The sequence below is a fragment of the Psittacula echo genome, assembly GCF_963264785.1.
Source record: "Psittacula echo genome assembly, chromosome: 2".
NCBI classification, from domain to species: Eukaryota; Metazoa; Chordata; class Aves; order Psittaciformes; family Psittacidae; genus Psittacula; species Psittacula echo.
Window position 1 is genome coordinate 157371197 of NC_137737.1, and position 27566 is coordinate 157398762.

Below are 27566 nucleotides of genomic sequence, written 5' to 3' on the forward strand. Positions count from 1 at the left end.
GGCCACGAGGATGATCAGGGGCTGGAGCACCTCCCGTATGAAGATAGGCTGAGAAAGTTGGGGCTGTTCAGCCTGGAGAAGAGAAGCTACGTGGAGACCTCAGAGCAGCTTCCAGTGTCTGAAGGGGGCTACATGGATGCTGGGGAGGGACTCTTCATGAGGGACTATAGCGGTAGGACAAGGGGTGATGGGTTCAAACTGAAACAGGGGAAGTTTAGATTGGATATAAGGAAGCAGTTCTTTACTGTGAGGGTGGTGAGGCACTGGAACAGACTGCCCAAAGAAGCTGTGAATGCTCCATCCCTGGCAGTGTTCAAGGAGAGGCTGGAACAGAGCCTTGAAAACATTCCACGTACCTGTTTAATATCATGGTATTGTCCCAGAAGCGCATAGGGGCAGTAGGAGATGCTCATGGAGACTATCCCCATAGTGCTGATCATTATCATGGTGACATACACATTGGGGAATATAGCCATCACTGCAGTGCCAACACAGAAACCCAGCGTGCCCAGGATGTAGATCACTTTTATACTAAGGTCGTAGTTGTCCAAGTATTTCTGCAACAAGGCTGTGGAGATGAAGAATGAAACATAAAAATCAGTTTACTCAGAGAAGTTCTATGGTACTGATTGTGTATTGACAGGTAGATATGCTGTTTAGGACTTGGATGCTCACTGCATATTTGGCCTGTCTTAGCAGCATAGCTCAACTCTCACTTGGAAAAGGATGTCTTGCTCCTTCAGAAACTAGGCAATAAATGACCTCAGAGACCTGCCTTTAAGTCTGAAGCAGAACAAAATGCTTTGAGATTCAAACATACCATGGTTCACTCCGTCCATCTTGCCTGTTTATGAACTTTATCAGTGCAAATACACCCTGAGCACAGATTCTGTTTCCAATGCAAACACTTCTCCTAAGCAAAGCAATCAGGTAATTGATGTTTATAGCCACATATTTCAGTTTGTGCTCAGAAACAAGCTGCCCACCTGAACTTGGACATGTCTCAACACGGAGGCAGTCCCAACCATGCTGATCTGTGGTGGGGATGTGTCTGCACATGTACTGCAAAAAGCAGAATGTGTCAAAGCTCTCAGGTTCAGAGTCTGTATTCCAAGCCCAAACTGTCTGTAGCTGGTTTATATTACTAGAGAGCACGAAAGACTTGCCAAAATAGGTATTTATAACTTGGATTTTAAAACCAGGCTTTGCAAAACCCCTCTCACATATGCTTGAATCTTTTCACAGGCATTATTTTAGTTTCCTGATGACTAGCTAAATGCCATCCAACATCCTTTGATAGCATTTTGTGCTTTATGCCACTTAACCCATCTGTTCCTATTTCCACCTCTACATTTGGGAGGATTTAAAAATACTGATTCTTAAAGAAGCCCTCCCCATATGACCATGTATTTTCCAAAATATCCTTCATCCCAAAGGAGGCTGATGGTAACTGAAGCAAAACTCCTTTTCCCTTGTGAATGGAAATGAGGTGAATTCCACTGTCTGATTGTGCAGCCTCTTACCTGAACATACAGCAGCAGTAGCAGCATAAATGACCAGTCCCCAGCACCCCATCTGAACTCCAGCATTGTAGGCATGTAACTCAGTTGAGTTAGAAGGGGCCTGCAGCAAACACAAGCACAAACCCATTGTGATGAGAACATCTCAGAAATGAGTAACCAAAAGCAGTTTTGCCAGTGGTAAGCATTCCCTTACCTTTGGATCCCCCTGAAAGATGACCTGTCCCATGAAATCCGTATAGAACACAGCTTCAGCAATGATGGAAAACCAAGTTAAGAGGTGACAGACGCACAGTCTCAGCAGCTCCTTTGGCATCTTTAGCATGGACAACCACAAGAGCCTGACAGTGGTTTCGGTCTCCCCCTCCTCACTCTCTGTGTCTCCACTTGAATTTGTCGTGCCGCTCTGATTCCTGTGTCTGCACCTCTGTCGCTGCCACTTCTGCATGTCGTAGATATCGTTCATGCTGCGTGAGGACTTGATCAACACGATGGCGTTGGCGCGACGGAAGCGATAGCGGTGGGAGCCTATCTTGCCATAGTAGGAGAAGGTGTACGATGGCTGACGGTAGAACATGTGCCGCCGCCGCCGCATGGAGTTTGAAGTGCTGGATTGCTTCATGCCTATCCTAGCGTGTCCGTTGAGGAACTCTTTTGGTAAGGAGCCATTGATGTTTGGGACTTTATCTTCGTTTAAACGATTATCAAGCAACATGTCCTCCTCTTTCTCATTGTCCCTGAGGAAAGCAGAGAGGTGGTTGAGTTTGGACTTCATGGTCTCTTGGCTTGTGTTGTGGGGAGTGTTTGGATAGGAACCATCCTGAAAAATGGAGGGTTCGATGTCATGCAGAAAAAGCAGCTCTGATTCAATTTCCAATGTAGCATCAGGCATGTGTAGAACCGAGTCACTCTTGCTTCTCACAATGTTCACCTCGAGGAACTCCATACTGAGATCATGCTCTGACTGAACCTCATCGTGGAACATGGAGGCTCCATACGGCTCTTCCTCACTAATTACATTCAGTCGGTTCACAGGGGGAAGACTACCGCTGAGTTTGACACTGGAAAGGGTGTCTCCTTCTTCATCAATCCTGTCCTGCTGAGGGTTATATTGCTCTTCTTCAATGCTAAAAAGGTGGAGAGCAACGGAGACAGAGAAAATAATGGCTGCAAAGAAGAAAAGGACTTGCTCTTGAGACTTAAAAATATCACCCAAGAAGGTCTGTGTCCAGTCCAGCCCTCCTAACATATAACCAATTGCTCCTCCAAGACCTGTGGAAGAGAAAACAACCAATTCAGTCACACTGGATCATCAGAATGACTTGGCAGCTGCAAAAACCACATCAACTAACTCCATACCAGCTGAAAACGCATGGATGTTAAGGGCCATGTCTTGTTCTTCACTGTCCACCACATCCAACAAGTAGGCCCGAATTGGCCCTTCTGTTGCATCGGCACAGAAGTCCAACACCACAACACCAAGCACTGTGAGAACTATTCCAATGGGCTGCTTATCTGGGACATCACCAATAGCCAGACCTGAGGAGAAAGAGAAGAGGGATCTTAGCATGTTGTCCCAAAAGGGAAAAGTACTAAGAGCAAGTTTAACTCCTTAAGAGAAAGGTGGCCAACATGCTCACTGGAAACATTCCTTTACAGAGTAAAAGGGCAATTTCAACTCCTTGGCACAGCTTCATGGAAGGTGTGGAACAAAGATCATATTCTTACATTTGTAATACGTAAGAAATATGTTTTGCAGTATGTTGTTTTAAAAGTATCTCTTAAACCTTTCAGAGCATTGGCTATTGACAGCCTTCTTGCCGTGGTGCCCAACAAGCAGTGGTCGCAGTACACCAGGATAAATGTATTTTAACCCCTTCATCCCTCTCTTTGCTTATTCATATTTTCCAGATCCCTTTTATAAGCTGAAGCAACATGAAGGGATTTTGCACTGCAAAAAGCATCAGTTGGCTTCCGTTGATAGCAGGGGATGAAATGCTTTTTGTCCGCTGAGTAGCAAGGCAGCATTAGTGTATAGCTGGGGAATTTGTCATGAAATAAACCACTGACAAGAGCGTGAATTACTTGGATCAGGGAGATTTAGAAGTTACACATGCAACACTGATAAAACCATTAGTGTAAATGATGAAAACGACTGTGGAAAGAGATGAAGTGGTTGAGCCACCAAAATTCAGCTAAATCTGAAGAGCTGATTCCTTCATATTCAATCCTCATTTATACCAAGGCCTCTGAATGCTGAAGAAGTTCATATGTGTCCCACACTCAGTTGAATATTAACAAAGGAAACGGCAATGGTGTCAGTGCTTCAGATTTATTGGAAACCTGAACAGTGCATATAGTGGAGAGAACAAGGGCTGAATAAGATCTATCCACTGGTGTTCTCCTGGGACATGGTTGTACTATTATTAGGATTAGCAAACCTCTTTTATTGCTTTATTGTATTGTACATCTGCTCTAAATAGTAGCTCAGATGATGTCTTTCACTGACATCAAGTGCTGTCTTATGCTGATGTAAATGCTGGTCTAAAGGAAGTGTCCCTGCCCATGGCAGGGGGCTGGAACTGGATGATCTTTAAGGTCCCTTCCAACCCAAACCATTTTGTGATTCTATGATGCTGAATGTTAGTGGCAAACCTTGATCTTCTAGTATGGAAGAGATCTAAAGAAGAACACAGAACAGCTATCACTTCAGTTCAGTTCACTCCAGGCTCCCTCGGGAGAGGCACAGCAGTGTTTAAACTGCTTTTCAGAACAGGGTTTTCCTTCAGAATCTACCACAACCAGTTCCAGGAATGGATGCACAAAGCACTCAGCTCACTTTTGCAGTGTACTGCAACACCCTTCGTGTTTAAAAGAAGTTTCATGGCACAGGAGTACCACTGGAGCACCTGGAAAGCACAGGGTTTCTGGAAAGCCATGCACAGGCTGGCTTACTGTGCAACCAAAAAGTAGAGAGAAATCATAGACAGTATTTTTGTAACCTTATTACAGGGTGGTAGACTTCAAAATAAGCCCATAAACTGTGTATGAGGTTTGCTTGCCAGCATCAATAGCTACTGACCTAAACTACTGTGTGGAAGTAAGAGCTTCCCATCAATTAAAATCTCATAATGCAGTCTAACATCTTGCATACATCTGGAGGAGGAGGAGTAAGTCTTGGAAACACGTCACCACAACACAACTGATACCATATGAGAGCAATTCAAATAATTAACATCTATTATTTGGGGAAATTAAACCAGCATAAGTTAAATGTCATTCATCTGAACAGTTTGTCCATTGCAGAGAACTAAACCCCATTATATGGCATCCAAAATCTGGCTTTAAAAAGCAAACATGCTGAGCCAAGGTAACGTTGCACTCATTTCCCTCCATTAGGAAAACTTTTTGACAATGGAGCTGTATCAAGCTCCCAAAAAGAGAGAGCCAAGAGGATATTATTAGGTGCTAAGTTCCTTTCATTTGCATCAGTCCAACCATGATGTAAACAGTTCTCCAAATGTACTTGCTGTCACCTCTCCTACCCTAAATTTACAAAGAGATTGGAGATTAAGGTTTGTAGTAAACTATGTTCAAGGGAAACTATTTTTACCAGCTTTGATGGGGGCTCAGGAAAAATCATTTTCCCACATGGTTTTTTGATAAACAAATATTAACTGTGCTCTGGACTCTTTCAATACCAGCTCTAAGAAAAGCACCAGAAAAAGTGAAAAGATAATTTCTGAAATAATGCTGGAAACAGGATGTGTTGCCAGATACGCATTAAAGGGAAAATGGATCACAACAGGAAACATTTCCCTGTGAACAGGTTGCTACAATTTTCCCATGTCAAAGATCGACCAAATTGTCTCAGCCACTGCAAACATTGTGCTGGCAACCACTGTAGTAACAACACTGTATTACTAGTTACAGCCACGACGGCACAATCCTCAGCACAGCACCCTAACATTGAGAGTAAGGATAAAACCATGCAAGGTGCGTAGCTCAGATGTAGTGATTTCTAATGATTTTAACACTAAACACAAGTTAAATTGACTGTGCATCGTTATCTTAACTTCCTACATCAAAATCTGACAGCAAGTGTGTTAGCAGGAGATACATGCAGGTGATTTCCTCATTATTTACCTATAACAGAACCATTAAGGAAAAGTGCAACTCCAAAGAGGACACCAATGCAGAGAGCAAGAATGAAAGGCCGCCGGCGGCCCCAGCTCAGCGTGCAGCGGTCACTGGCCGAACCTATAAGCGGAGTGAAGATCAAGCCCAGGATGGGGCTAAGGAACCACGTGAGGCTGTAGTATTGTTCAGGAAGACCTAAAACAAAGACAGAAAGGGATTTTAAGGTTATGTGGCACATACCAAACGTTTCATTTGTTATACCTTTGAAATTGTAAATTGAGCAGTCATTTACCTCCAGTAAGTTCTCTCCCAAATGAACCACTCCATAAAGATTTCTTATCAATAGGTACAAAATAACAGCTAAGGAAAGCACAGACCATTTAGTTCTTAAATACCTGGGCAATAAGAAGGTAACAGTAGGTGTATTTAAGCTACTGAAATACAACAATCAGTGAACCATGAGTCTACATTAGCCACTATTCACCAAAATCTGATGAATTGTACTGAGTGTGTTGCATTACTTTTGATTGGGGCAGGTAGGGGTGGCTTCTGTGAAGTACCAGCAGCCAAGGCTGGCTGTATTAGAAGCCAAACAGCTTTGTTGCATCCTCTATCCACTTGTGGACTATAAACCCCACGATCTTTGGGATGCTCGGAAAGTCTTCAGGGTTTGGTAGTCATATACGCATATCCCATTGTCAACACAACTTTTAACATTTAATAGGAGTTGAATATTACAGTTCATCTATAGCCACCACCATAAAGATTAATGGACTGAGAATGATGGACAGAATTCGGCTGTCAGATGAAATGTCCCCTTTCTAAAGCGGACAAAAATATTTACTTATAGAATTGAACAATGGATGACAAAAGAAAAGCACATTCTTAACCTCTAGAGAAATCTAAGAAGGCTTATGTATCTCTGCTATCCTTGGGGTTTTTTTCCAGATCTGCGGTGACTCTTCATAGGATTAGATGGAGACAAACTGGATTTATTATGTGATATTTACCTAGAAAAACCAACTTGTAACAAGCTGCTTTTTAATATCTATTTTAACAACAACAATTTAACGTTTTTACAATCATATTTTAATAAGAACTTCTGGAGAAGGAAAGAAAGCCCCAAAGCCTGCTCCACACCACTCCAGCATGGAGAGCAGTGGCCTGCAGATGGCAGCCTGGCCCAAAAGAGCAGCTTCACTCGTGTCCTTTGAGACCTCTTGGTTTATCAGCGCAGGTCAGGTAACCACTCTGACCCGTTTCTTTGCAAAGCATTAAAAACAAAGCAATCCATTTCTTACAGTCCAACTGATGCCAAGACTGAAAATCTCAGTGTCTGCACCCCAGGAAGGAAAACCATTTATTATTCAAACCCGCATTTGGTGAGTGTGAGTAGGATTCGACCTTTGCTGGCGAGATCAACCTGTACCTTGTGCTCCCTGTTCGGCACACGGAAGCATCCATTACCAAGCAGGATTATACCAATCCCTGCCTAAAATAGCCTCTGTTGGAAGTCTAATCTCCTGCTGTTTAAAGTATCATCAAATCTTGACTAACAACACTGATAAAAAAAGATTTTCCTGAGACCGTTGTGTGCTCTGCGGTGATGCAGAGATCATGTTATAGGAAAATAACCTATTTTTGTGCCATAAATAACAAATTTCATCATCAGGATTCAAAATCCAGGTATAAAGCCAAGGTCTGTGTGATCTGACTCGATGGAACTAGATTATCTTTAAGGTCCCTCCCAACCCAAATCATTCTATGAACAAGTTAACGGCAACAACTGCCTTGATGAGTACAGAGTTAGTGAAGAGATTTGCCTCTTCTGAACCTGCCCAACCTACGGTTTTGGACCAAATTTGCCCATGAACACCCTGCCCATGGAGGAAGAGGATGGTACCACATTTAAGCTACCTTTGCTTCTTAAAGGCAGCTGAAGGCCTGTGGCAGAGGCCAACACAATACATCGGCACTTGCCACGTAACTACTGGCTGACTCCCTTTGTGGTAGATTGTAGATTTCCAGGAAAGGGCTGTTCCCATCATGGTTCAAACCACTACCTCCTGCTTAGTTTTTCCAACTGTTAGGTGATATCTTGGCTGACACGGAAGTCTTAGGTGAACATACTTAACAGCAGGGGTTATTAGGTTTAAAGCCCTTGTTGAAGTAGCCATGGTTGTTCACACCATTCCTCCAGACCCCAACACCCAGGTTCTTTAACAAGCACTATCCTGATCATAGGTACAATCAGCAAGCCAGTAATTCAAATAATAGTGCAGGAAAACCTCCATCTCCCTGTGTTTTAACATTAACTTTACTGTGTTCAACAGCCCTCTCAAGCCCACAAGTGGGCTGGGCACTGTGCATGTAACTGGCACCTCACCTGGTCCAGGATGCTAACACTGAGCAATGCCTGAGCTGACATATGGATAAGGGGGAGCTTCTTAAAAGAAACTGATGGGAAAGAGGAAATATTTAGTTCAAGAGAAGCAAAACCAAATGGTTGGCAGGTTCTGATGCATTTAGAAGGAATGATTTTTCTGCAGGACACATAAGAAATGGCAACATGTAAATATTCATCCCATTTTGCCTCCACAAAGCTGTCCTGTTGAGCAGCAGCTACAAACTGGAGGTTGCTATTGTGTGATGCCAAATCACTGCAGCCAATCTGTTCTAAAAAAAGGTGGAAGCCAGAGCTTAATCAACATCACTGATTGTTACTTATTGTAGTGATCACCCGCATCTGAAATAACTTGGTGTCACATCACTGCAAGAGGGCTGTAAGCTGAGAAAAGACATTTCTTTGCTGAATTATGTTGTGACTTGTGAATTATGAGCTGGGACATCTGAGTCGAGCTCATCCATCAGCAAACACTTGCGAGACATTGAGAAGGCTCTGCAATAAATCACAGTCCTTTTCTGTTACTAGCATTACAAGCACCATCCTGTCTTAGATGAATAAACAACCTTAGACATAGATGCAAATAAAATGGGCCCAGTTAAGAGACTCTCTTTTAATATTGCAACTTTCATTGAGACAAATTGTTTTCATGGAGACTGTGAGTAGAAACAATGAGAAAGCACTTATACAAGAGGGACACTCAGTGTATATCCAGGGACATCGGGCTTGCACAACTCACTGTCCCTCTGTCCTCTGATTTTAACCAAAAAAGTTCTGGAAACACTTAATCCATTCAAAATGATGATTCAAAATGAGCTCTGCAGAGAATGAAACCCTGTTTACAAATGGTTTTCCTTCAACTGTAAAACCTGCCTATTTCTAAATCGGAAAGATGCTTTAGAGCCTCAGTTCATCAACTCTCATTAAAAAAGTTCTAAGACTACTAAAAGGTTGAGTGACCTTTACTGCCAGGATTATTCTGACTTCAATACTTGGAGGATCAACTTTGCAACTCAAAATCAGACCCCAGCCTTCATTCTAGTTCTGATTTTACAGGCCAGTAAAAAAAAAGGAAATAGGGTTTTTACCCAACCTCTGTTCCATGCCTACAATCAGGGAGTCTTAAATCTTTATCTTTTCATGTGTGAGTCAGAGGAGAGAGATGGAGATGCTTTCTTGAGAAGACTTTATTTTTCCCGGTTGCAAAGGGTGATCTTCCTATCATCTAAATACTATAAATAAAAGCCTAAATCCAAATATTTACCCTGAAAATGGCTTATTTTGCAGAAGACACAAATCTCAGTGATTTCAGAATGGAGCTTTTGGGATGAAGCTTTTATGGAAGGGCAAAAAGGACACTTATAAACCCAAGAACATTATGTTTGGAGATCCTTCTTTAGACAAACTACTTTGGTATCTTTTATTGAACTGCTCTTCAGCAACCCAAATGTCTATCTTTAGAAAAAGAGGCCATGATAAAAATCTATGAAGATATTCATAGCCCAATGCCAAAAGAAATGGAAGAATCTCTAAAAAGCTTTCAGTGCTCCTCCAAGTAAACAGGAAAGGGATAACTTTCAAGTGAAACACAAGCAATTCCCACAGAATTGCTTGTGTTTGGTAGGAGCCATCAACCTGTGCACAGCCTGCTCTTTCTCTTGCTGTAGAAGTCATGCTATAGACTACTTCCATAACCTAAGTGGCAGGGCTCTTACAAATTGCATTCCAAGTGTAAGCTAGCAGTTTCTAAGATCATCATCTGTGTTTTATAAACAGCTATGCAGAATTCAAACTAGCTATCGTTTACTAAATGAAGCGTATGACTTTTCTATAAACTGTGATATCGTCACATTACTTGGTTACTCCAGTGGAAAACTGAGTGGGGTTAAGAGGAGATTTCTGGTGGGAAGCTGGTACATGTACAAGCTAAAGTAAAAGAGCACAGGAAAAGTTGATTTGCCAGCAAAATTCCCTCCTGATCCTGTCTGACAAGACAGCAGACTCCTCACCTGAACGGTATGGGCAGGCAAATATAGCAATTGTTTTAGCAATGGGTAGTCAAATTAGTTACTCAAAGCTTCCTTTTGCATTTGCTTTCTGTACCTTATCTTATTTCTTATCTATTGATAAGCCATAATCTATTCAGTCAACCAAAACTCCGTGAGATAACAGTTCTGGTTCCTATACAGATTCAGTTGTCACCTCTCATGTTGATGGAAGTCAGATGTTTGGAAAGCTCACAGCCACATTCTACAATGGGTCTTCCAGGAGAGAGCTTTCCAAGGCACTGGGCACCACCTCCATGTCCCACGAAGCAAGACTTCAAAACATCCTTGCAGATGTTCTTCATAAAATTCATGCTTCATGAAGGTAGTCAGAGGGCTGGAGCAGCTCTGGAGCCAGGCTGAGAGAGCTGGGCTGGGTCAGCCTGGACAAGAGAAGGCTCCTGAAGGGGAGACCTTAGAGGAGCTCCAGTGCCTAAAGGGGCTACAGGAAAGCTGGAGAGGGGCTTTGGACAAGGGCCTGTAGGGACAGGCCAAGGGGAATGGCTTTAACCTGCCAGAGGGGAGACTGAGATGAGCTCTTAGGCAGAAGCTCTTCCCTGTGAGGGTGCTGAGGTGCTGGCACAGGGTGCCCAGAGAAGCTGTGGCTGCCCCATCCCTGGCAGTGCTCAAGGCCAGGTTGGACACAGGGGCTTGGAGCAACCTGCTCTAGTGGAAGGTGTCCCTGCCTGTGGCAGGGGTTGGAACTGGATGAGCTTTAAGGTCCCTGCCAACACAGACCAGTCTATTATTCTGTGATTCATACTGGCAGTGTCTACAAGACCTTCATCATTTCAACAGCAGGCTTGCTTCAGCACTAGACATTTCACATAAATGGGAAAGTTCCAGGCAGACAGAGGAGAACTCCAATCTCAAAATACTTTTTTCCCTTAAAAGAGGCTGTTCTGGTTTTAGTATCTTGAATGTCTGCATATGCGATATGCGTATTTGGGCTGGCTTGCAGGATTTGGCAGTAGAAGCAAAATAAATAAGCAGACTGAAAACTGAAATACTTAAACAGATTGTGTGTATATATGTGTGTGTGCAGGTATATATATATATGTATGTATATAAAAACAACACAATTCCCCAAGTCTTTGCTGTTTCACAAGACTGAGCTCTAGTAATGAAGCTTCATGGAAATGATTCTGCACTAGGCAGTTGAGGAGAGTAATTACATATCCTAACTGTTCCTTTCTATAGATATATGCTGCTGTATCTACAGAGCTTCACCACTTCACACAATATATTAAAATGGAAAGACAGTTAAGAAGGTATCCAAGCCAGGACAAGATGACAATGAGCAGAAATGAAGAGATAAATGGAGTATTTGGACACTAAGATGCTCCTTCTGATGCTCCCATCTAGCGGCAAGGAGTCAAGAGGCAGTGTGTGTTGGCTACAGTGATGTGCCCAGCAGCATCCAGTCTCTGACATGCACAACAGATGCAGGGATGCTGGTTGTGACTGGATTTCAAGGCAGTACTGCACAGCAAGCTTGCCTCACCACAACCTCTTACAGCCAAATGTGAAACATCCCAACCACTGAGAGCTGCTATACCCACCTGGAACAGGCTATAACTAGGCAGGGACTGATTTGGGATGGCCAAGGGAAATACACGCACCATACGCCTTTCCTAAAGGCTGCTGAGCCTCACTCCCAGACTCCAAGGCCAATGCAGCTGCATCCCATTACCAGTTTAATGCTGCTCCTTGATTTTGCCTGTAATTTTCCACCCTCACTGGGTAGCAGCAGCTTGAACGGCGAGCCCTCATCCGCCAACTTGGACAAGTAACCTGGTGGCCTCCTCAGGGAGGAATAATAACTGGAGGGTTATTATTTAGCCTTTCACTGACAGCTAATCTGAGGAAACACCGAGGAGGGGGTAAAAAAAAGCCCCATACTGGATAAACAAGGTTAGTATTTGTGCTGTGAACTGAATGCGGAGCAGGTCACAAGGCAGGCTCCGAAGTCTCATACAAATCAGTGAGAAAAAGAGTGAAACACAACAACAGCTTCTGTGAGCAGCGGCGACTTGCCACTGAGACCCTTGTAATATGGCATTTCCCAGCCAGTTACAAACAAACAGGACACTGGCTTCTAGTAAATAAGGGTTTGTTTTTTCCCAGACAAAAAAAAAGGGCCCAACAATAGTGGGACCAGCAGCGCTCACGGTTCACAGGAAATGCTCACTGTGTCACCATCAGTCTAAGGGCTGCGTGAGGTCACAAGTTACATGGAAGAAAGATTAAGTCACATGCGGCAGTTTCTATTCAAAACCTCTTTTTGATAAGTTCTATTGGGGGAAAAATAGTTCTTTATAAGCTTAACAATAAGATCTGATATGGGAATAGGATGCTAAGCTCCTATTTTCATTCGGCAGAAATCATCACCTCGAGACTTGTTTATACACTTGAAAGTAAACACCATACACATTTCAAAACCAACAGAAGAAGCTGCTGCGCCCTGCAAACAGTTTCTATTCCGCAGTTTCATCCCTGTGTGTTGTTAAAAATATCCCCCATTGATCTGTTTAAAAATGCACTGCTTATACAAGCTGCTTTGTTTAGACTGTGATTTGAAAGAGCGTGGCAAGCTAAAGCAATGCTTGTCAAAAAGCTGTGAAAAGTTAGAACCCCACTATCTGCTCTACCACAAGGAACCACCACAAACTCAAGTTTTTTAGCTATAGAGGAATGGGGATTTCAGATTGCAGCTGCAATCATTTCACATAAATACACCTTGATATCCTCTCCCTTGTATTTAAAGCAGAAATAGAGTAGCCAATCATTTGGGCCCCCCAGAGAAAGTGTAGTCAAGCTGCATGCCTGTATCAGCACGAAACTTTAACCACAAATCCTTCTGCTTCTTGCTGTCTCCCTTCAGGTTTTAGGACTTCCAATGGCTAAGAGCTCATGTGGGACTCTGAGCTGCCAAACACCCCATACCTGAGCCAACATAAGTTGAAGCAATGCACTGGAACTGGCGTGACTGGTGGTCCAAGCACTACTGCAGTGCAGTGAGCAATTGTACATTGAGTTTATTGCACCTGTAATAAACCAGTTTCTAACTTCTGGATTGAAGAAGCCTGACTAACGAAGAAGGGATATGAAAAAGCACAGTAATTTCTCCTGGTGCCCATCACCATGATTTGAGCAGCTTCCAAACGTGGGAGTACAAGCTTTTAAGAAGGCAATGATTTTAAGTACTGCTTGAAAATTGTAAGAGTCTGATATCATATGAGATGAGAGCGCCTCTAATTTACATCCCTAATGCTGCAGTCTCTTGCAGCTGCTGGTGTGAGAAGACATTGAGGTGCTGGAGCAGGGCCAGAGAAGGGCAATGGAGCTGGTGCAGGGCCTGGAGCACACGAGTGATGGGGAACGGCTGAGGGATCTTGGGGGTTCAGTCTGGAGAAGAGAAGGCTCAGGGGGGACCTGATCGCTCCCTACAACTGCCTGAAAGGAGGATGGAGAGAGGTGGGGTTGGTCTCTTCTCCCAAGGAACAAAGGATGGGACAAGAGGAAACGGCCTCAAGCTGCACCAGGGCAGGTTTAGATGGAGATGAGGAACAATTCCTTCCCCAAGGGGTGCTCAGGGTTTGGAGCAGGCTGCCCAAGGCAGGGCTGGAGTCACCATCCCTGCAAGTGTTCACAAACCCTGTAGATGAGGCCCTCAGTGCCATGGGTTAGTGGTGGCCTTGGCAGTGCTGGGGAATGGTTGGACTTGATCTCAAAAGTCTCTTCCAACCTCATTGATTCTATGATTCTAAGACGTGAAGCCCTACAGCTGGGCTCCATTTTATGTGAGTTTTACCTTCATTACATTACGCCTGCCCAGCCTGTATGATAAGGTAACACTTGCTCAAGCCACATGCATGTCAGAAGTGACTCTGAGCAAGCCACAAGGCTCAGTTTAGTTGCAAGAGCACAGCTGGAAGAACTCAAACCCGAATCAATACTATGAGGGCTTTAATTGCTGCTAACTTTCCCTGTACAAACGACAGCCTGTCAAGTTGTCAGGCATCTTTACTCACTCAGTGTCTCAGAAATGACCTATTGCAATAAACACCACATAAAACAGGAGCAGTATCCAAAAAATGTGTTCTCACTGCTAAGATTCACATCCTGACATTCTTCTTGTGCCTGTCAAAGAAGAGCTCTTCTGCTTAGCCAGCAACATTCACAAGCTGTCAGAACACAGATACATCTGACAGTTCAGACTCTGCAGTCTGAACATACTTTTCTGGAGCACAAACTATCACCCACTTGCAAGAAGTTTGTTCTCTCCTTTCTCCTCCTGTTTAGCTCTTGGCAGCAGCGTTGTGTGCACAATGCAGTACTGCTCCAGAGGATGGGAAGTGAGGACGGGGCTGTCTCCTCGGTGCAAAAGAGGAATTAAGTTGTGGGATATGAGAGTGGAGGGATAAAGAAGGATTCCTCCATTTGGATGGGGTTATTAGCACTGAGGGGAGCAATAATCAAGAGAAAAAATAATTAACAGGAATATTACAAGGACATAGAAAGCAGCACTGTATTTCTGGTGTACCCAACATAAGAAGGACATGGAGCTCCGGGATCAAGTCCAGAGGAGGCCACAAGGATGATCAGGGGCTGGAGCACTTCCCGTATGGAGACAGGCTGAGAACATTGAGGCTGTTCAGCCTGGAGAAGAGAAGGCTGCCTGGAGACCTCAGAGCAGCCTTCCAGTGTCTGAAGGGGGCCTATAGAGATGCTGGGGAGGGACTCTTCATTAGGGACTGTAGTGGTAGGACAAGGGGTAACGGGTTCAAACTGAAACAGGGGAAGGTTCAGGTTGGATATAAGGAAGAAGTTCTTTACTGTGAGGGTGGTGAGGCACTGGAATGGGTTGCCCAGGGAAGTGGCGAATGCCCCATCCCTGGCAGTGTTCAAGGCCATCTTGGACATGGTTTAGTGTGAGGTGTCCCTGCCCATGGCAGGGTGGTTGGAACTGGATGATCTTAAGGTCCCTTCCAACCCAAACTATTCTGTGATTCTCTGGCACTTTGAAAGGACTCACATCCAGGAGCAAAAGGCAAAAAATCCTTTCCAAAGCTACGAGCAGAATTCAGCTGCAGCCCAGCCTGAATGCATCAGGAAAAAAACACTGGACCAAAGAGACACTTTGCAAAGAAGAGGGCTGGAGCACTCTCTGTCCTCCTATTCCAGGATGGGGATCCACTACCTCTGCATTGGTGCGACATCCAAAACTTCTACAGCAGCTTCATGCCTTCATAATGCACCTACATCTCTGCTTTGGTCACTCCCTGTCACATAGATAAGATTTTAGGTGAAAACTGGATCTAGACTTGAGACAGACGAACAAAACATTAATAAATATTGAAAGGATGAATTTAGGTTAGAGATGCTGCAAAACCTGCCCAGCATTTCCCTCAAACTTGTATTCCACATTTTAAATTTCCTGAGTAGTTGGATGCCAATCATTACAGCAGAAACAACTTCCAGAATTTGGGAAACTATTACAGCTGGTACATGCCTTGCCTACAAACCAGACTAGAGCCACTCGTTTTGAAAGAACAACTAAACCGGTACTAAACCAGTGCTTTTGCTCTTCAACAGCATCAGCACAGAAATATTAATGTGGTGTTTCACCTACAGAGTCCTGGAGGTGTTTTTAAGCTGTAGGAGAGTAATATCCCCTTCTGGCAAAGCCATTCTGCCTTTGAGTAGCTTTAGAAACGACTCATGTGATAGCAGGCCAGCAGCCACCACGCTGGGTTAAATGACACTTGCGAAAAATGGAATTAAGGAAGGAAGTGACAGGCCTCTTGAAGGATTTCATCATCCAGATTCCCCATTTGCTGTCTCTGCTCAATTACTTCTCAACCTCCTACAACTGTCCTCCCCTTCTCATAGTTGGCAACTGTGGGAGTCATCGGGGTTTCATTAAGCACTGCTGCTCTACTGCCATTCTGCCAAAGTTGTAGAAAGGTTTATGTGGCTTCCTTGACAATTCCTGCTTTATAACCCGGTTTTATGGTGCTGTGTCAGGAAAGAGAAGCATATGTGAAGAGAGGCGAGCCAGAGGTATGTGTGGAAGGGAGAGAGCGGAAGCAAAGCCTGAGAACAGCTGAGTCTGAGGCATCGAAGAAAGAACACACGCACCCATCTGTAGGCAGGCAAAGATGGGTTTTCTTTTAGCAGGAGCACAAATGCTGCCAAGTAAGGCTTGTAAAGCTTTAATTATTTAAAGTTTCTTACCCTCCTACTAACCTACTTCCACAGGAGTAACCTGTTGTAATTCAGGTAGAAGATTATTCTTAGCCATTATAACTATTCAGTTTTGTACTGCTTTGTGAAGCAACTGTATATAGACATATATGCAACATTCACTATTCCAGCTGCTGAAGAAGAATCTAAGGCAATACATATGACACAGAATCCCAGAATGGTTTGGGTTGGAAGGGACCTTAAAGATCATCCAGTTCCAACCTCCCTCCTATACCCTGCTCAAGGAAAGACCAAAGAATCAACCACTGTTGTAGATTCTTTACCATTTAGCAATTCCTATAGGTTGCACAGAATTCTATCCTTACCAATACTATACCAAGGCACATACAGACCAGTACCCAAGTACCAGGTTTAATGAGCCAGAAGCTGAACTGTTCATACTCGAACACTGAGAGTACCCAACAAGCTTTCTCCAGGCTGCAGCAGATAATGAAGCTCTAGAGAGGGCAAGAAACCACAGCATTGCCAAGAGCTCCTGTGCAGTGCTGAAATCCATTCACTGGCATTCTCCAGATTACCTGTGCTGTGCTTGTTGGCTCTTGGGAAATGTGGTTCTAACTTTTCTTCTTCTCTTGAGTATTAACCAATGTTTAGAAATAGATCACTTTGACACGAAGAAATTTGCATCACAGTGCTTAATGAGAGAAATTTGAATATAGATTAAATCTGATGCAACTTCCACTGTGCTGAACCAGCAGTAATAACAAAACATCCTTCTAACCTCCACCGAGGAGCAATTTTAGGGACATAACAAAGATATTTACATCAAATCAAAAGCTGAGAACTTTCCTTACGATCCCATAAAAACACAGCTTGTAGTCAACTGTACACGTATCAGTATAACCACCCGAGGCTGATTTAGAGCTCCACATCCCTCCTGTGCTACTGCCCCAGAGCTGGATCAGGGCTGCAGGGGGGTCTCCCCAGAGCACAGCAGAGGGGCAGGATCCCCTCCCTGAGCTGCTGCTCACGCTCTGGGGGTGCAGCCCAGCACACGGGGGGGTTCTGGGCTCAAGCGCACACTGAAGCTGGGTCAGGGGGAGCTTCTCATTGACCAACACCCCCAAGTCCTCCTCTCAGGGCTGCTCTCAATCCAGTCTCTGCCCAGTCTGTGTTTGTGCTGGGGATTGCCCCGACTCAGGGTCACAATCACAATGTCAGTGTATTTACTCCCAGACTGCAAATGCTGTCTCCTGTTGCTGGCCTGTAAAGCAAACTGCGGATACAGAAGGACTTGAGATCACACACAACACTAGCATCCATTTGCCGTCACTCTCAAGTGCCTAAACGTACACAGACATATATATGAATGCAGCAATCAATACATTGTCTTGCTACACTAATCCTGCCCTTGCCTTTACGGGATGTAATTAAAAGCATCATGTGGCCGTGATGCCCCACTTCGCCTCGGTGCTCATTACACAACACTGCAGCACTTCACCGCTCTGTCTCGCTGCAAGATTACACATCAATTCCAGTGACATGTGTTGCCTGGAGATATGCAGCATCCCACTTTATCCAAAGCTCAATAGGGTTTTTCGTCACTGCTTCCAGAATATTGGCAAATGTAGAAAGAAAGGCACTTGGGCTCAAGCACGCTTTGAAATACCCAAACTGAAGAGACTTACATACACAAAAGCAAATCTTTCAGCACGGACTTATAAGCCTCTTGTGTTAATCAACAGTGGAGCTTTTGTTGCAGCAATTAACACATTAATACCTCGGAATATGACCATCTACTTACACAGCAGAATCAAATCCTAACCAAAACTTGCTGTTGTTAACACCTATTTGTGCCTGTAAGCACAGCCAAACCTGAACTGGTAACTCTGGGTGTTCAACCCCAAGTGAGCTGACTTTCCACCACCCCCTAAAAATCTTACATAAATATATGCAAATGTAAGTGAACAACTTTTCTGTTTAAGTGTTCAATTAAAATCATACTTGCTTCATGGGGACATACTCAACATGGATGTAAAGAGAGCTCTCGTGAGATCCCACTTGAGAGTATTGCATCCAGCTCTGGGGTCCCCAACATAAGAAGGACATGAACTGTTGGACCAAGTCCAGGGGAGGCCATGAGGATGATCAGGGGACTGGAGCACCTCCTGTATGAAGACAGGCTGAGAAAGTTGGGGCTGTTCAGCCTGGAGAAGAGAAGGCTGCGTGGAGACCTCACAGCAGCTTCCAGTGTCTGAAGGGGGCTACAAAAATACTGGAGATGGACTCTTCATCAGGGACTGTAGCAATAGGACAAGGGGTGATGGGTTCAAACTGAAACAGGGGAAGTTCAGGTTGGATATAAGGAAGAAATTCTTTACTGTGAGGGTGGTGAGGCACTGGAATGGGTTGCCCAGGGAAGTGGTGAATGCCCCATGCCTGGCAGTGTTCAAGGCCAGGCTGGACAGGACCTTGAGTGACACGGTCTATGGGAAGGTGTCCCTGCCCATGGCTCAATGGGTCATCCCAAAGTTTATTAGACTTGCTCAAGGTTAAGACTTTTAAAATACCATTCCAGCAAATGCTGGGCTAGAAGGCATCACGCAGATATTAAACTTCCATTCGCTGCAGCAGAAGTTTATTCCTGTTGTATCTGTTCTACCCCACCAAGCCCTAGGAAAATTATGATGGCTCTGGTTCAAGCTGCCAAACAAATGACTGGCATATACATAGCCCAGCATGGCATCTGGGCAGGGTATCCAGGAACACAACTTGGAAAAGGAAGGCAGACAGACTTGAAGGGAGCCAAAGAACTATTCTTTTGTTGAGCAGGGTATGGTCAGCACAACACTTGCGCTCCTGAATTGCAAGCAGCAAAAAAATCAGTTCATTTCCAGCCTCAAGTTGTATGTATTAGAAAATACAGTCAGGGTACAGCAAAGTAAAAGACAAGGAGCTTGGTTTTGCACATGGATATATATCATCCTGTTCCTCACCCATTTTTAGGCTTGGCTACACACTTGGAAGCCATATGTGAAAACAGTGACTGAAGAAGGTGTTTTTGGCCTATGTAGCCCTGCAGATGCCATCTGAGAACCTTCATCTTCCTAGCGATTACTGACCAGACAGTTGATCTTTAGCTTTCAGCCAGGATCACATTGGCATAGTTCTTTTAAGGGTCAGGAAATGGTGCAGGCAGCTCCTTCTATAATTACCCTGGCTGACCTAATGCAAAGAAATAACAGCTAACAAACGTTATAGGTACCTTATATAAACTTCATATACTAAAAGCCATTTTGTTTCCAGCTATTAATGCCCAAACTAGTCAGAGGAGGAGGAAAGAAAAGGTGAATTGGTCCTATCTACACTCCTTGGGCCATTCATGTCACGCTTTACCCCCCTTTTCAATACTCAAAGCCTTCCCATAATAAGCTTACAGAAAGTGTATTGTTAATTGTTACTGCACTGCAGAATGAACCTTTTGGCCTTTCTAAAGGCTTTAGCACTATAGGTTTGTTTATGATAGGAATAAACACTGCCTGGGATCAGCTCTGTCACAGTGCGCTGCTGGGAAGCCCTACCAGCTATAAGTCAGCAATGAATAGTTAACAATGCATTCACGATGGAATTATTTGCTGGTTTAAAAGTGTTGCTGAATTATAAAGAAACGCACCTCATTATTCATTGTATACTTCAAAACCAGAGAGGAATTTTGAACATAACCCATTCTAAGCTCCTAAAGAGAAACTATGTAGTTGCCTTTACGAGGTTAATTCCTCATGTGGCTATATCAAGTGAATCAGAAATCCTATTAGTGCTTTCCCTGTTTGCTTCAACAAATGAACTGCAGGTTGCAGTTTGTAGACATGGTTTTCCTTGCCTACAAGGAAAGGATCATTGGATCACTGGTCCAGGAAAAACACTGCAGTTCACCAGTTATTCTAACAATCTCTAGACATACGAATGCTGGTAACAGGACTATAGAATCCTAGAATCAACTGGGTTGGAAAAGAACTTTAAGATCATCAAGTCCAACCTTTATCCCCAGGACTGCCAAATCCATCACTAACCCATGTCACTAAGGGCCTCTTCTACCATATAGGGGGTTTTAATCAACTGAGGGTTTCTCCCAAGCAAAAAAGGGGTGCTTCTCTATAACTATTCATGCCACCAACTGCCTGCCTCGTGGGCAAAGCATTATAGAAAACCATCCTCTCAGATGAAATCATGGGGACCGACTGAAAAGATGGGTGTTGGAGCCTGCCTCAAGCTTCCAAACTTTCCTACATGCCTTTTTCTACCATAGAATCCCAGACTGGTTTGGGTTGGAAGGGACCTTAAAGTTCATCCAGTTCCAACCCTGTGCCACAGGCAGGGACACCTTCCACTAGAGCAGCTTGCTCCAAGCCCCTGTGTCCAACCTGGCCTTGAACACTGTCAGGGATGGGGCAGCCACAGCTTCTCTGGGCACCCTGTGCCAGCGCCTCAGCACCCTCACAGGGAAGAGCTTCTGCCTTATATTTAATCTAAACCTACCTAAATCTATCTAATTCTATAAACTTGTGTGTTTTGGCTTAAACGTTAACTTACATGAAACACATTCTGCACATGTACTGGAGAGGATTTAAAAGCAGAGCTGCTTTCACATTGAAGTCTTCTAAACTGTTAGCTACACAAAAATCTTGATCTCAGTATTTTGAGCTTGATAACTAGAGCAGAACTTAACTCTCAGTGTCAGGCAGCATTCCAAATAGCAATCTTAGTGCATCCCGGAGGAAAGGAAGGATAAAGTCATCAATACAATCTCAAGTTAAACAAGTGGAGCACACCTGCAAGTAAAGACAGCAAGCATTTCCTTTCCAAATGTGCAAATGTAGAAAACTAGGCCCTAAAGGGGACAAAGCAGAACAGAACCCTTTCCCAAACAACCAGACAAGTGTTTTTATCACATTGTGAAAAGCAGTTTTACTTTACAACACTCTGCTAATAACCTTTTTCTTGTCATTTGAACTTACAAAGAATGGAATGAGTTATATATATGAGTTACAGGTGGAGTCTGTAGCACAGCATTATCCAGTCATCCAACAAAGGAAACCTAAATAATGTTTAAAATTGATCTTGGCAATCCCTTCCCATCTGACAGAAAGTTGCACCAAACCCTTCTCCTTAAGCTTAACAGCCTCAAAACATTTGATAACTTACTTTAAACACATTTGCTATATATCAACAGGATAGGGATCCATAGGGCAGAAAAATGACCTTCCCCTTCATTTATCTTCTTAACCTCTCACATGTGCTGATTGCTGTCCACACTGATGGAGCCCCTGGCACCAGATTTATGACCCATTGCCATGAGTACCTCAGAGATAGGCGGAGCATTTGTTAAACTACTTCTTCATTAAATCACAGAGAAAAAGCCACCCTCAGTTTTTTCACGGGTTACATCATCTTATTTTCTCATTCCATCCCTGCACTTCAGCTTCTCCACTGGTACTCAGTGGCTGTATCTGAGGGGATGCAGCAAATCACAAGAGAAGGGATGTCAGTTCTCCCCCCAGATCGCTAGCAATGACCTCGGAGCTGCTGCCCATTCAGGTTTGAAGTGTGTATTTCTTGCATCCTGCTGTTCATTGAGCCAAAAAGAACAAACCTTAAATTCAATTTTCATTTCCGATAAATGACAGCATTTCCTTCTGCTCTTATTTAAAGTCACAGTAAAGTAAGCACAGCTCAATTTATGCTGCAAAGGTGTTAATAGTAGGAATATAGCCCTCAGTGAGAAATCCCAAACCCTTTCAACAAGCAGTTCTTCTGGAGATCCAGTGCAGAACCACTACGGAGGTGACGAACTGACACTGGTCTAGCAACTAGAAACCTATTTTTGTGAAGTTTGATGGAAAAAGACTTAAGGGGACAAAGAAGGAGCAGAGCACAACGTGTCTGTTCTTCATTTCTGTTGTAGCTTGGAGCAAAACACCAGCTCAGATGGTTCTGAGGCTGCAGCAGCATCCCACTGCTACACAAGTTGTTTAATAGCATCTGCGTATGATAAACAGTCGTTTTTAAGCCACCTGATGTAGTCCATGTAAGACAGCAGGTATGCCTGTAATGACCCTTCCTTGCCAGGAAATGCCTGGCTTGGTCAGACACTGCCTGACTTCCCAAATCAGGCAAGGAAAACACAGGGAACACTGACACCGAATCCACTACAACTAATTAAATCTGGCAAACAAGCATTTATCTGGATACCTGGGGCATGTTTTGGGGTTTAGATTTGAGAACATTTCTCCTACAGTGTCAAAGTTTAATACTCATTTTAGAACACGCAATTTAACAGTAATTTTCCTGCCACCTACATGAACTTTGAAGTGTGCAAATTGATCTCCACTCTCTAAAGAAGTACTTGAATGTGCAGAAGTATCCAGACAGAAGAGGTATTAAACCACCTTCAAGTGAAGGACTCATTTAAAGCCAGCAGGATATTGTTGGAATGTGCAGATTATCCTGGGGGGGGGGGGGGAGGCTTCAATTCTGATAGAGTGAATTATTGAAAGACCATTGTTTACGGAGCAGCACAACTGATAAAAGGAGGAAATTCATGTTTTGAAACAGTCTGTACATGAGAACACACAGAAAATGATCCGGCTCAGTTTATCACTTGAGCCAGAAAGGCCATAAATCAGGATCCTGAGGGGGATAGAAAGTCAAGGTTAAGATGATCTGAGCAGAAGCTATGCAAAATGTATTGGCATATTGAAACAGACTGGGACACGTGCCAAAGACAAAAGTGATGCCGAGGATAGAATCAGGCCACTGTAGGGACTGAACTTTTCATTCTCTGTATCAGCACTTCCATGGGGAAAAGGAGTCTTGATCTGGCAGTGTTAAAGCTTCTCGAGCTGAGTGTGGAAGCTGTTTCTGAAGAATGCCCATCACAGTAACTTCTGTTTTGACATTAATTTATGGCGCAGTTCTGGCTTTCAGGTCATCCAGTACCTAAAGGAGCCTCAAGAAACCTGGAGAGGGGCTTTGGACAAGAGCCTGTAGGGACAGGACAAGGGTGAATGGCTTGAACCTGCCAGAGGGGAGACTGAGATGAGCTCTTAGGCAGAAGCTCTTCCCTGTGAGGGTGCTGAGGCGCTGGCACAGGGTGCCCAGAGAAGCTGTGGCTGCCCCATCCCTGGCAGTGTTCAAGGCCAGGTTGGACACAGGGGCTTGGAGCAAGCTGCTCCAGTGGAAGGGGTCCCTGCCCATGGCAGGGGGTTGGAACTGGATGAGCTTTAAGGTCCCTTCCAACCCAAACCATTCTGGGATTCTATCATTTAGAAGAGCCGCTTTCATGAACTTTTATGCTATTTCACACAAAGTGGACCAGTTTCCAGTAACAGCGACTGGAAGGGAAACCTTGTTTGGTAGAACATCGTCCCCTCCAGTAGCAACACAGATGACGTTTTTCCCCAGATGAGGAGTGACAATAAATAACTAAAGCACTTGAATCTCTTCTCAGTTTCAAAACATGAGTGGAGTCACCTACCAGCTCTAGCAGTACTTGCTACATACTTCAGTGCTCTTGCCAGCCACTACCTGCCCAACACTCCCTGCTCCTAAAAGTCTTCCCCTCCCCTTCACCACCTACTCATCTTATTCTCTGCAGAGTTCAGGCTTTCAGGTCATTCTGATTCTGATGAAGCCCTTTTAAGTCCAGTTTATTTCTGTAGAAAACCAGGACACATTCAATTTACAGGGTCTGCACCTACTACTGCAAGAAATCCACTCACAGTGTCCAACTGAAGAACACCAAATGTTAATGAAGAGTATCCCTGGGTAGTTATGGAAAAAAATCTGTGCCCACTGTTACTCAAGGCCTCAGAGGGAAGACTGGGTTTATGCAGTGATATGGCCTATTGAGGATTTATCCATACCAAAGCAAATAAAATCTACGACCTGCTTTTTTTCCCCGGCTTAAACAGACTTTAAATGGATTTTATCATTAAGCTGAATCAGCAGCTCCAAACTTTTCCAATCACTTCTTGCAGAACAGCCTGCAGGAAGCACATCTGAAACCTTCACAAGCATTGCTTGGTTACAAGAGGCCGATTAAACTGGAGTCCCAGAGGGTGCATCACAACAGAAATACTGTTGCAACAAGCAACTCAGGAGACTCAGAGGAGAATAGAGCTTAAGGGGCTGCAGCTTTGACAATCCTCTTGAAGCAAGCTTTATTAAAGCATTACGTGCTTTGGCAAGAGCCTGTTGACATTCTTTTCATTTCAAAAGTGTCCTTAATTTTATTGCCTTCAGAAGTAAGACTCCTGTTCATAGAGTTCTCAGCCCTTCCATAACCTGTTTTACAATCATGCTCAATAGGAAACCACCGATTTGAGTCTTGGGGTTCAAGCTGGGCGCCCGAATCTTGATTCTGCATCTGCAAGTCTCCACCAGCAGAATCCCATCCAAAGAACTGAAAGGCTTCTTTTTACAGTAAAGAACAGGTAATTTCCTGCTGGAAAATGGTCCTGGTGGCAATTACTTCATCACAAAGAGCATGGAAGCACTATCATGTTTCATCAACTGTAGCAAAGTCACCTCTTGGCTGCTGTGCATGCACATGCATTCAAAGGTTCACCTGATATTCTGCTCTCCTGGAGGGTGTTTAGACAGAAGAAGATGTGGGCTTTGTAAATTTGGCTGAGAGTGAATGTGGTGGAAAGCAGATGAAGAGGAAGGGCTCAGGCTAGGAAAGAGGTTGTTTAAAGGTGCGTGCTTTAAAGCACTCAATTTAAGCACATTTTCAGGAGGCCAAAGGCTGCCCCTATCTCTGCCATCCTTCCCTCACTACCCACAGGGAATCTTAGGAAGGGAACACTAAAAATACAGGGATGCTGCAGTTCCTTGAGTCCTGCATGTGCCTCTCTTTCTACTTCAGAGCTGCCTATGGAAGAAGAAATCCTAGAGGCTTGCCTTGGTTATAGCAACAAGGTGGGTCCAGTATGTGTAAGAGGGAAGAACTGCAAGACAATTCAGTGACCCAGTGTTAAAAAAGAAGTAAAAAGCACATTTACAATAGATTGGAAGAAAATTTAAAAGCTACTGCTAACATGCAATGTTAGGTTAATACCCCCCCCCCCACCTCCTCACCTCTGCTTATTATTTAATACAGTCCAATAACCAGTTCACCACTATTGGCCTGTAGCACCGTTATTACCTGGTCCTTAGTTCTGCTGCTTTAGCACATCTCCTTGGGGCAGGAGAGAACATGAGATTTTGGAAGAACAGGAACAGAAATGTCAAAGTACTCCTAAGGCATTCCAAATAGTTTAGTTTCTCTTAAGCCCTGGCTGCTCAAGATAGAAACGCAGCATGCTGGACAGGAAAGATTCACTGTTATAAAGAAGCATCTACGTAGAGACAACCATTTCTTTCTTAGGAGTGATTATTTTTGGAGGCCTCAAGCTCATCCCACAAATCACAGACTGAGATGTCTCTTGCTGCAGAACAAAAATGGGTTTGAGGCGCAGAGATGACTTAATCAAAACCTGCCTTTAAACCTTTTAAATAAGAGCTGACAGTGCGTTTGTGCAGTTTGCTGTGTCTTGTAGCATGCTGCTTCTGCTCCACGGTTCCACACCTGTTAAGGGTTTCTTGTGGCATAGATGAGCACTCACACTAACCTCAGATCACACAAGCTCTCTAAAGGAAAACTGAGGATTCAAAGAAGTATTCTCATGCAATTTTTACTGCAAACACTCCGTGCTGAGGAGGGAAGTATTAACATTCCCGTAGGACACAATTAAAAGATCAAGGACTTAAAGATATGAAATGGAAGAAAACAGCACCAGAGCAACTTTGAGGCTTGTTTTAGAAGCAGCTATTTTTGCAGACCTTATTCAGCAAAAAAAAAAAAAAGAGGAACAAAGAGTTACCTACTGCTAAGTAATAGGAATCACATTTCATGCTATGGGAGAAGCTCTTCGCACTCAGCTTTCCTTTCCTAGTAAGGCTGTTCACCCAAAGTCACACAGTTTGTACAACCCTAAAGCCAGAATCCTCGTGTCACCCCAGCTGAAAACCTGCCATGTGTTATCAGTTGTGTCCCTGAAGGCCAGATTTAGTGTTACTTAAAGAAAAACAGAACATTGCTATAAAAAAAAAGCTCTGTAAGCAACAATTATTGCTCAACTTCCAGCCCGCGTGGTGTTTGCCTTGGTATCAAAACAAAGCACGCACTCCTATTGCCCTCAGGATTAAAAAGCTTTATGGCTGCACAGCACCTTCTTTTAAAGGTGCCTTAAACAGATCCTGAACCAAACCTTCCACTAAGGCCATGTTCAAAAACTGGGCTGCTACTGATCTGAGGTCAGCACATACTTTATGTAGGGGAACAGTGATATATGATAACGAAAGCATCACTGACTTGCCTGTTGGTTAAAAAGTAAGTACAGTAAAATTAGTGTTACACAACCCCTTAGTGGGCATAAAACTAGCCAATGAGTGAAAAATGATGGGTGGGGAGGTTTTATAGGGCAATTAACATGTGCCTCAGGCACAATATTTGCAGTTTTATATATTCCACCCCTTCAGATCTGAATACGAACTTGATGTGATCGCAAAAGATTAACTTCAAAGCTTAACAAGGCTGAAAAATGTATCTAATGAACTGTTTATTACTCTAGGTTTTGTGTATCTGCTGTGCAATCAATCTTTGTCCTTAGGTTAGCCATGTTACAGTTCCCTCCTGGGACAGGCCAGCTCTCAAGCCATTAATTCTTCCAAGGAGGAATTCAGATCCTGCAATTCAATCTCAGCATCAAACAAGGTACACACGAGAGCCCAGATGCGGCTGGATCATACAGGAATTTAACTCAAAAAGCAGGTTAGAGCAACCCAGTTTCTTCCTGGTAAGACAAGGTAAGGCAAGGCACAGCTCCAACGGTAAGATACAGCTTGTAGAAAAACAGTTCTAAATACATATAAACTTAACATAAATGTAACCTCTGCCAGAGATGAGGAACAAACTCAACTACTTGAGCTGAAAGAGAGTCAGTGCTGCTTTATCCTGAATAGTTTCCTCCATCTGCAATGTTTTTTCCAGGCAGTCAGCCTTTTTTCACTTGAATTATAGGCAGCCTCCAAAAGCTCATCCCATCCCTTTGTTCTCTTCTCCCTCATCAGGTCTTTAAGGCTTTTAGACTTCCTTTGATCCCAGGCTTAGCCTTAGGAAGACCCCTTCCACACTGAATTGAGTCA

General features: G+C 43.8%; 1 protein-coding gene across 3 annotated transcripts in view; it reads right to left on the reverse strand.

The window, feature by feature from the left end:
• SLC45A4 (solute carrier family 45 member 4) overlaps positions 1-27566 on the reverse strand; it is a 67475-nt gene that overhangs the window by 7016 nt on the left and 32893 nt on the right. For 2 of the 3 annotated variants that reach the window (XM_080611061.1, XM_080611060.1), the window contains exons 3-7: positions 5667-5855; positions 2880-3059; positions 1717-2792; positions 1524-1623; positions 357-568 (exon numbers count right to left, since the gene is read on the reverse strand). In XM_080611061.1, coding sequence (XP_080467187.1) covers positions 357-568; positions 1524-1623; positions 1717-2792; positions 2880-3059; positions 5667-5855 — 1757 coding nt within the window. The remainder of the gene's footprint in view (positions 1-356; positions 569-1523; positions 1624-1716; positions 2793-2879; positions 3060-5666; positions 5856-27566) is intronic. The other variant, XM_080611062.1, reaches the window with a different exon arrangement.